The sequence below is a fragment of the Haplochromis burtoni genome, unplaced genomic scaffold (genome assembly GCF_018398535.1).
Source record: "Haplochromis burtoni strain Fernald_Lab_line unplaced genomic scaffold, NCSU_Asbu1 Contig_28, whole genome shotgun sequence".
NCBI classification, from domain to species: Eukaryota; Metazoa; Chordata; class Actinopteri; order Cichliformes; family Cichlidae; genus Haplochromis; species Haplochromis burtoni.
This window is the reverse complement of record NW_024582389.1, coordinates 3,489,054-3,498,651: the sequence shown is the minus strand read 5'-3', so window position 1 is coordinate 3,498,651 and position 9,598 is coordinate 3,489,054. Positions and strand designations below refer to the sequence as shown.

At 44.2% G+C, this 9,598-nt stretch overlaps 2 protein-coding genes across 7 annotated transcripts in view; both read left to right on the top strand.

The window, feature by feature from the left end:
• The window catches only part of LOC102298587 (cholesterol 24-hydroxylase), a gene marked incomplete in the record, with an annotated part of 6,006 nt that extends 5,714 nt beyond the window's left edge, over nt 1-292 (top strand). The window contains 1 exon segment of the mRNA XM_042219090.1: nt 8-292. Coding sequence (XP_042075024.1) covers nt 8-166 — 159 coding nt within the window.
• Nucleotides 293-1,115: 823 nt separating this feature from the next.
• The window catches only part of ccdc85cb (coiled-coil domain containing 85C, b), a 48,435-nt gene continuing 39,952 nt past the window's right edge, over nt 1,116-9,598 (top strand). For 2 of the 6 annotated variants that reach the window (XM_005917776.3, XM_005917775.3), the window contains exons 1-2: nt 1,120-1,509; nt 1,612-2,508. In XM_005917776.3, the coding sequence (XP_005917838.1) occupies nt 1,794-2,508 (715 nt within the window). In that variant the 5' untranslated portion in view covers nt 1,120-1,509; nt 1,612-1,793. Of the gene's footprint in view, nt 1,510-1,611; nt 2,509-9,598 lie in introns of all 6 variants that reach the window. The other 4 variants (XM_005917778.3, XM_005917777.3, XM_042219150.1 and 1 more) reach the window with 3 other exon arrangements.

Sequence of the window (9,598 nt, the reverse complement as noted above, 5' to 3'; positions counted from 1 at the left end):
TTTTTAGATGGAGGCTAAAGTGGTGATGGCCAAACTGCTCCAGAGGTTTGACTTCACTCTCGTCCCGGGACAGACCTTTGACATCCTGGATGCTGGCACACTCAGACCAAAGAGTGGAGTGTTGTGCACTTTGAGTCACAGGGATTACAAAAATAAAGGATCTTAAAGGACTTTACATAAAAAGAAATCATAGTGGTCTGTAGGGTAAAACTGTGTTGATCTACTCCTGCCTAAAAGCTGTGATTAAAAAAATAAATCTTTATAATAAAAACAGTATCAGATATGAATTACATGGTAAAGCGAAATGAAATGATGGTGATAATTATTATTTTTTTCATTACAATATAATTTAATTTTTTTGAAGGGGACAGCTGGGTTAAATACCATTTGCACTTGTTTGTTAATCATGCAGAAACTCATTATATAGCGGTGTGTAGTGTCTTTTTTTTCATAACCACAATCCTCTTTGTGCCTACAACACTAATATGTGTGTAAATGGAAATCATTTGGAAACAAGCGTGTTTTATATTTCTGTACCCGATTTGCTGTCTTAATGCCTTTACGGACAGTGTCCACATGGGGGCGCTGAGATCTTGCAGAGATCTCTGACTTTTAAAAAGCTGTTTAAATTCAATGTTCAGAAAAAGAACTCTCCCAGAAGTTGTCTCTGGTTTAAACACAGATGGTAATATTTTTTTAATTTTTAATCAAATATGCATGTAGCTAAAGCCTATTGTCATAGGTTAAAGTATTTTTGATTTTTAACTAAATGAATATTTTGGGGCTTCATTTCAGTAAACCAGCCCAGCTTTTCAATGCTCAAGTATTGTCAACGAAATCACGGCCATTAAAAGCACACAATACATCTGTGCTTCAGTTAAGAATAAAGAATAAAAGTCGTGAGGCGTAGTCTGATTTTTCTTCTTTAATGAATCCAGTGTGTTTTTACGGCGAGCGCGTCCTCCTGTACCTTTAAGAAGGCCGAGCCTGAGCTCTGCGAGGCTGCGCCGCACTTTTTCATCTACCTGCTGCCCACTTCTCTCGCGCGTCTTGATTGGTCGTCTCGAGCTGAGTCCTCTTGAATGATTTCAAACCCGAGTGTTTGGACAAGAGGGAGGAGAGAGGCGGGGGGTCCACTGATAATTCCGAGGCTGCTGGGTGGAAAGGATTGAGTCGTCCGTCCACTATCACACCGCCTCACTGAAGACGCTTTTATCCGAGGAGACGGTGAAACACGTCCAAGAGGACTTTTCTTATAGGTTGCGCGTTTTACTCGAACATTCGCTGTTTTGCGCGAAATTAGGTTGAATTCACCTAAACATAAAAGAAGAAGCTGGCGGATTTCACGTTTTCCATCATGTGAATGTTGTGATGTCCAGCAGAGACGGTGCACACTGTTACGGGTCGCTGTGTTTTTGCCGACAGGACTCGGTGATCGGAAATCCCTGATAATCGATTTTATATCGCTTGCTTGTTTCTGACCGACTGTGACCACCAACTGTTGTTCCTGTGAGTATTTTTTATTTATTTTACCAGATCAGTGGTGTCATTTCTTTAAAAGCTCGGGTTGTGGAAGCATCACAGTCATATTTGTGTTGTTTATTCTTTCAGTTTTATTATCGGCCTGTTGAAGATCAGGGCATTATCGATACTTTTCAGATTTTTTCCCCCCCTTTTTGGACAATGTATTCATTTTTTAACACGATTCCGCAATTGAGGTTAGGTTAGTGAGTTTCTGAGAGTTAATCTTAAGCAGCTGCATAAACGAACTGAGACTCGCAGCCGCCACAGTCATGGCTAAAAATCCGTCCGAGGGGCCGAAGGATGACCTGAGCCAGCTGACGGACGACGAGCTGCTGCGGTGCAGCAAAGAGGAGCTGGTTAGGAAATTAAGGAGGGTTGACGGCGAGAAAATGAACTTGATGATCGAGCATGGCAACATGATGAAGGACATTAACCGGCGGCTGCAGGTGCACCTTCATGAAATCCGGAACCTGAAGGAGATCAACCAGAAGCTCCAAGATGACAACCACGAGCTCCGGGAACTCTGCTGCTTCCTGGACGACGACCGACAGAAGGGCAAGAAGCTGTCCCGGGAGTGGCAGCGTTTCGGCCGCTACACAGCCAGCGCCATGTGGAAGGAGGTGGGCACCTACATGATGAAGCTCAAGGAGCTGGAGGCCAACCAGGAGACTGTGCTGAGGGAGAACTCTGAACTGAAGGAGATCATCCTCATGCTGGATGAAGAGAGGAATGGGGCAGGGTCCCGGAGCTCCATAGATAGTCAGTCCAGCTTGACCAACCTGAACGGGGGCACCAGCACGGTCAGGGATGTTGGAGATGGGAGTAGCACGTCCAGCACAGGAAGTGCTGGTAGCCCCGATCACCACAATCACAACCACATGCACAAGCCCTCAGAGAACGGTAAGATGGGGACCACGATAAGAAGATCCATGGATGACCTATCAGCGCCACATCATCACAGAAGCATCCCCAATGGACTGAATGGTGAGTACATGCACTTGTAAACACACCAGGATGCCACAGTCATCATGCACGCCCCACATTATGGGGTTTCTGTAGGGAAGTAGAGCAGTCGTCAACTAATCGGAATCTAAAAGTTCCTAAATAAAAACTTTGGTCCAATTCTTTCTTAAAACCATAGGTGTCAAACTCTGGCCCGCTGGCCAAATTTGGCCCGCAGCCTAATTACATTTGCCCCTCGAAGCCATACCAAGTTATTATTAGAGCTGGCCTACTGGTATTATACAGCTAATATATATTGTTTAGTATTAAGCTTTGCTTGTTCCATATTCAGTTTTTCAGCAAAACTTGTTTGAGTCCATAAGAAGAGATTCATTCTTAAATTTGGAGGAGATTTATTTTTCAATAAATATTAATGTTAGCCCGCGACCTTGTTCCAGTTTTGAATTTTGGCCCACTGTGTATTTGAGTTTGACACCCCTGCTTTAAACAATGGGGAATTGGCCCTTACACCTGTATTCCTGGGCTCTGCTGCTAATAGAGACACACTGTGTAGTTACTGCGCGTATGTGCTTGCTGTGGCCGCATATGCTGATCAGAAGTGTTGGGATGGATTAACACCCATGGGGTCTTGGCTTAACCTCACTGTAAAGTCTTGATTGGGGTGATTATGAAACACACAGCATCTCTTAAGTGGCCTTTTCAGCCCCCACGCCAACCTGTCATTTATGTCTGCACTGATTTGGGTCACTGCACTTGTGCTTCTCAGTGAAGGAGACTTATCTTAATAGCTTTCAAAAGGGGATCAAGCAGATTGATTTTTTTTTTTCTCCTTGGGGTTGTTCACTGATTATCTTTGTTGTCTCTGGCTGTGGAAGAGGACTCATATCTGCTTAGGGCCCCCGTTTGAAATGCGTGGCTTGGGACCAGAAGTCAATGTCCCTGTTTTTAAGACCTAAATACATGACTGAAAGCTGCAAGTGGGGATGAAAAAGCCATGATGGAACAGGAGGACACTAAGCCTCGTTTAGCAAGCACACGGGCTCATAACCCACTGTGATCTGTTTTGTGAGAGGAATAAAGTCTGTTTCACGTGTGTGTGTTTGAGGGGGGGGGGGTTGGACCTTATTTTACCCCGATTTACAAGGACAGGGCAACCGCAGCAGAATTTAGGCTCAAAGCAAGCAGCTTCAAATCAGATCACACCGGTCACATGTTATCCATTGGACATTCCTGGAATTGTGCGCTGAGAAAACCGTGAAGGTAACATAATATAAAAGAAATGTTGCATGCACGAGGGGCTCTTAATCCGCAAACACACACGCACGTATACTCGCACAACACGCAACATTTTGGTCTGCGCTCTGCTGTTATTATGTAACATCCACATTGTGTCTGCGGCAGCTTAGCGCCTCTCTCAGCCTTTATGTGCGAGTGTGTGTGTGTGACATTGTGCGCCCCTGAGTCTCGGGCTCTGTGTGTTCATCACTGACAATGATGTACACATTTCTAACAATACGCTGGCATGGGAAAGGGCCGCCTCATTTGAGAGGTTTATTATCTCATTGTTAAAACCTATGCATTTGTAATGAGACTGACGCTGCGTCGTCCCAAACAACCCTGAGAATCGCAAATTATTCTTGTGCTGTAAACAGCGCGAGTCTGGTAAGTAACAGAACAGCTATTGACATTTCCTAACATGTCAGGAAAAAGCAAGGCTACTCTCATAGGAAGCTGTTATTTACACACGTTAGATTGCTTTACCCAGAAGCGTGCCGGTCGAGCAGGTGTTTCATCGCTTCCACCCCGAGTAAATAATTCTTAAAACCTTGCTCGAATAGCAGCCTGGCTACCTGTTACATGCCAGAGCGAGGCTGAGGGGAGGGTGAGTAGAACGGGCTTCTTCACCGGCACAGATTTAGTCAGTTGGCTGGTTGAAATCCGAGTGGAGTGGCCATCTTTGCGAGGTCAGATCTGGACGTGGTGTGAGGTCTGCAGAGTGGCTTTTTATTTAATGCTGTCCAAATGCCAGTGGCTCCCCTGGGCATTTAGGAGACAAGCTCGAGGATTGCTGCACAAGTGCTAAATGAACAGCATCTGTCAGCTTGCCCCACACACACACACACACACACACACACACACACACACACACACACACACACACACACACAGAAAACAAAAAGAAGAGATTTTTTTTGTGTGTCTAAAACGAACAACTTTCTTTTTTTAGCTAAGTTGCCTTAAACTTTTTAATGTCAACTATTTAAATTCGTTTTTCCATCTTGGCTGTTGCACATCTTAAAGATTTTCATCTCCTTTGAGGCAAAAGAGACAACTGGGAAGAGGGTGGGGGGGAGGTAGGGGGTGCATGAAAGGGAGCCCAGCAAAGGGTCCTCAGTGGGTCTTGGTGGTGTTGGGGGAGTGGCTGAATGGCGGTAAGGGGTTGGCTGGGAAGCTTGGGAGTGGAGCCGGGACTGTTGGAGGGCACATTGTGCTCAAAGGAGGTTGGGTTGTGGAGCTATCCCGCTGTCTGCTTAATTGAATTTCTTGTGCACTCACATGGCTCACCCCCACCCCGATTCACCCCACCCTACTCCCCCTACCAACTCTTCTTCTTTTGTGGATATAAGGACAATGTGTGTGTGTGTGAGACGGGGTGTGCGCCGTTAACTGTGAGGCTCCTGTTTAGAAGTCCTAGAAGAAAAAGCATTGGGGGTTGCTTTGAGTACAGCTCAGTTTTCTAATCTAAAACAGTGACTTATATTTCCAGACTTTTAACGTTTGCATTCGCTTCTGGTGGTCTGGAACTTAGTTCCAGTCAAAGACCGCCTGAAACATGATGCTGTCACAGAGGGCTCGCTTTAGGCTCCCCTACAGTGCCGCACAGATTGCCTGAGACTCACACAGCCACACTCGGTCTCCAAACGAGTCAGGGGGAAAGGCTGTCCAGATGAACTGATTAGGATCCTCTCTGCAGTAGTGCTTCTTTGACCTTTAGACATTCTTACACATTCCACTGACCTTTTAGCTGCCAGGGATTGTAAAGAGCAGTCTGTCGCACACAACGACGTTTACGCCTGATGTCCACAGTTTCCTGACTTTTGCAAGTGCTGCTGAGCCCGTTTCAGTCTATAAACTTTAGACATGACACGCTGATAGGAACCATCAGTTTACGTGTCCTTCCTTTTCTGGGAAACAAACGCCTTGATGATGAATTAACTTGACTTGCATTTGCTGCATTCTTTGCAGCACTTATCAAGACTTCCAATCTAATAATCTGCTGAAACTCTCACCTGGACAGGAAATGTTTTCTGTTTTAAAACCGCCCCAGATAATAAGGTGTAAACATGCTACTTGCATGTGTTTGCTTGCAGCTTTAATTATTTTCTACCAGTGTCCACACTACTAATGAGCCAGTTTTGATTTGATAACTCAAACTGTCAGAGCTTTGCCAAGTTTAAGGCTAGATCCACAGACTGGACGCTCTTCCCATTTTTCCAGGCTTGGGACTGGGTGTAAAGCAGATGTCAAACCACCATGCAGGTGCACACGAATGATCACTATGATAGGATGTGTTATTAGAGATGGAGATGGGTTTTAGTGAAAGTTGTTACTGCGGCTACGGCCCGGCTAACCCGGAGGATCAGGTTTCTCAGACTCAGTTGAAGAAAGAGAGAAATTTACGCTGTCATCGGCATATTTTTGGCCGCTTGTAACATTTTAAGATCTATCCGCAGTATCGCAGCCCCCGCTGTGCTGTGGATTTCACTTCTCATAAATTATTCCCATTCTACAAAAAAATCTTCCCTTTCATTGGCTGACACTTGTGTACCAACACAGATGAATAAAACGTGTAGTAAATAAGACTCTGATTCAGTAAATACTTTTAATTGGGCTATGCAGGTGCAGCTGGTTAATCCATTACTTTCACACAGCCTAGTGCGAGTGTTTTCTTTGTAAATGTGTGCGTGCTTGGGGCCAGTGAAATTTGGAATAAAGCCCAATCATTGGTGACAGCTGCAGAAGTATACCAAAATGCTGGTATACTTGATTATTAAAACTTTTCCCCTCCCTTTTCCCAAAGGCTTGTTTTTACCAGTTCGTATTATTCTAGTCACACTGCTGCAGTGGGCGGGCTCATCTGCTATGGAAAAAAAAAAAAGAAAATTCAGATTGGGTGAGCACCAAGCCATCCAGAGCTGACCTTTGAGCCCTACAGTCCAAAATTCAGGATGTTAGTTTGCTGTTTCACTATAAACATAAAAGTTTGCAGAGCGTTACAGGAAGGCAGAAAGCTGCAAGTATGGCTTCTGAATAAACAATGGGGACTTTGTCTTGCTAGTAGCTTAGTTAATGAGCTGGCTGGCGAGCAATTAGCAAGCTTGGATAGATTATTTTCCTTATTCAGTAAAAATGCTTGAGTGGAATAGTGTGCAAGCTTGAGAACAAAGGGGGGATAAAGTGCACATTGCAGAGAAGCCACAGTAGTGAGTGGCTGACATGTTAGCGACTGGCTCACTAGCTGACGTAGTTCGTCAGCTCTGCGATGAGTTTTCTTTCATTTATTTATTTAGAGCTTGTTACCGCCCAGTGTGTCAGCCCACTCAGCTGTGTGTGCTGCTCGCAGAAACCAGTCAGATAGGTTGGTGATTCACCAGAGATTAAGATGTGTCAAGATACTACTTTTGAATTTTGGTTTAGAGCGTCATGCAAAACACTTGTGCCGCCCGTCTTTTCTTTACGTTTTGGTTCCAGGAAACCAGATTTCTTTGTATATGTTTGTTTATTTGTTTAAAGTGATCTTGAGCAATAGTTCTCCCGGCTTTTGCTCTTTTTTTTTTTTCTTTGACATTGGCTGCTTTTCGCTTCATTTGTAACTCAGTCCTTAGAGATAAACAAATAAATGTCAGGATTTAAAACTATCTGTAGCAGACGACCCGTATATGAACATCATGTTCTTAGGAAATAGAAAATGGCCCTCTACTGTTGAAGCATCATCAGAAATGGATTCATTGGAAGCGTGGCTGTCAAGACGCCATTCTTAAGGAAAGCAGGGGGAGAAAAATGCTGATGTGTTGCCAAAGCTGTTGGGTAATTACACCAAATTAGACGAGAACTGGGAGAACTGGACTGAAAATCAGTGGCGACAGGACTTGTGGAGTGATGAATCTAAACTGAGTGTATACAGAGGAAGTCAGGAGGGCGGGATAACAGTGACTGTCTACAACCATCTTCAAAACACGCAGGCTATCTCATGGTTCGGGGTGCCTTTCAGCCAGTGGTGTTGGAGTTATGAATGCAGATGAATCAGTCTATGTGGAACAGCTTCATTTTTCAGCCTCAAGAAACCTGGAGAACTATTCCTGAAGACTAAAAGAAATGACGAGAAATCTGGTCTAAGCTGGTTCTTACTTTTCTATACTGTATGTGCATGTATATCTATGTATGTTTGCACTCTATTCAAAACATAACAAAATAGAAATTACTAAGGAGTGGCTCAAAAGTTTTTCCCAGTACTCTATATATTGAAGCGTGCCCCGATCTCCTGCATCTACTTTCCTGAGTAAAACGTTTTGTTCCTGAGAAGCTGTGCCTTAGTACAATATGTTTAGTCACTCGGCTGAGTCATCCACCAAACCAACCCACTCAGGCTGAAATTAGGTTCAAATCACTCCTAATTAACTGACTGAGAAGTCATAAAAATGCATGTTTAAACTGGGGTCTTTAGCACCTGCCGTTGCTACATGTATGTGTGCTTTAATGTATGAGGTGCCACAGTCGGTGTGAACTATTCCCCTCTCTCATGTAGCGATCTTCCTCTTTCACTCTGTTTTCATTTCCTTTTCGTTACCCTTAGGGAGTGACATGACCTAAAAGCTCACAATAAAAGTGTAGAGCCAGCCGTCTTTGTTGGCCACCAGCGTGTGTTTGTATACTTCATCATACTAAAGAAAATTAGTCATGTCCACATTCATGTGTGACAGAAGCAGTTTTCTCTGCGTTATGATTGATCAGTTACTTTAAAAGCAAAGGATCAAGGATTATTTTCATCTCCTCACAGTAGTCCTGAACTAAAACACCCATTATAGTCAGTTTTTATGGGGAAAATCAGTCTCTGCCTATTTTGTCTGCATTAGTTCAAAGTCTTCATACAGAAGAGTTTGTTACTTCTAAGGAAAGTTGGGTTTTTGAATGGTTCCCATGTTTTTCTTCACTATATCTCAGCCAGCGACTCTGTTTCTCTGTGTGAGCTCCTTTCTTGTTTCAAAGGAAACCGTAGGACCAGCAACACAATGGTGTTTTTCCTCTCTGCTGTCGTTTCAAGTCATTGTGTGGAAGTCTGTGTGGCAGAAAAAGGGCGTCTAAGCAGGAATAGGATGTTTCTGTCACCGATATCCTGTTTGTCCATGCTGAGATTCATGTTTCTGTGTTCCAAGACGCTGAGGTGGTTTCTTGTAACCTCCCCCTGCTTAGTGGCGCTTTTTCTGGTAAAGATAAACACCTCCATGTTGCCTAGTCAAAACTTAGAGAGCAGCTGCTCTCTGCTGCTAAACTGAAACGGCAGTTTTGAGATCATCATAACTGCCAAAGTGAATAAAGGTTCACCACATCAAATTAAAACAAAACTATAAATCTTCGTAAAATTGCCGTGGCTCGCCGTTTCATAGTTTGCAAAATACCCCACAAAACATAATTAGACCCAGTGGTGACTTGGGTTGTGTCACATGTCGTGTCCCTGGAGTATAGCCAGCATCTGTGGCTTCTATTCCTCCAGCAAACTATCTGTGTGAAGCCTGCTGGGCTGATAACACAGATAATGGAGAAGAAACACAAACTCACTGATGTACGCAGGACAGGTTAAGAGAGAGAGAGCCTCAGTGGGGAAACTCTCAGCTGTTCACTGTCAATGAAAAGCCTGCCTGTCAGGACGTCCCACATTCCTGAACAAACAAAAGAGGAAGTGGGTCCCGTTCCTCTTTGTGACACAGCAGGAATGAGACTGCACAGAGAGAGGAGCAGCAGGATGGAAAAAATCGAGGAAAGCGCGTGTCTCTAGGCCGCTTTTTGAACTTTTGCCTCCCCGTCTATTCTTACGTGACAGACTATTCCAGTC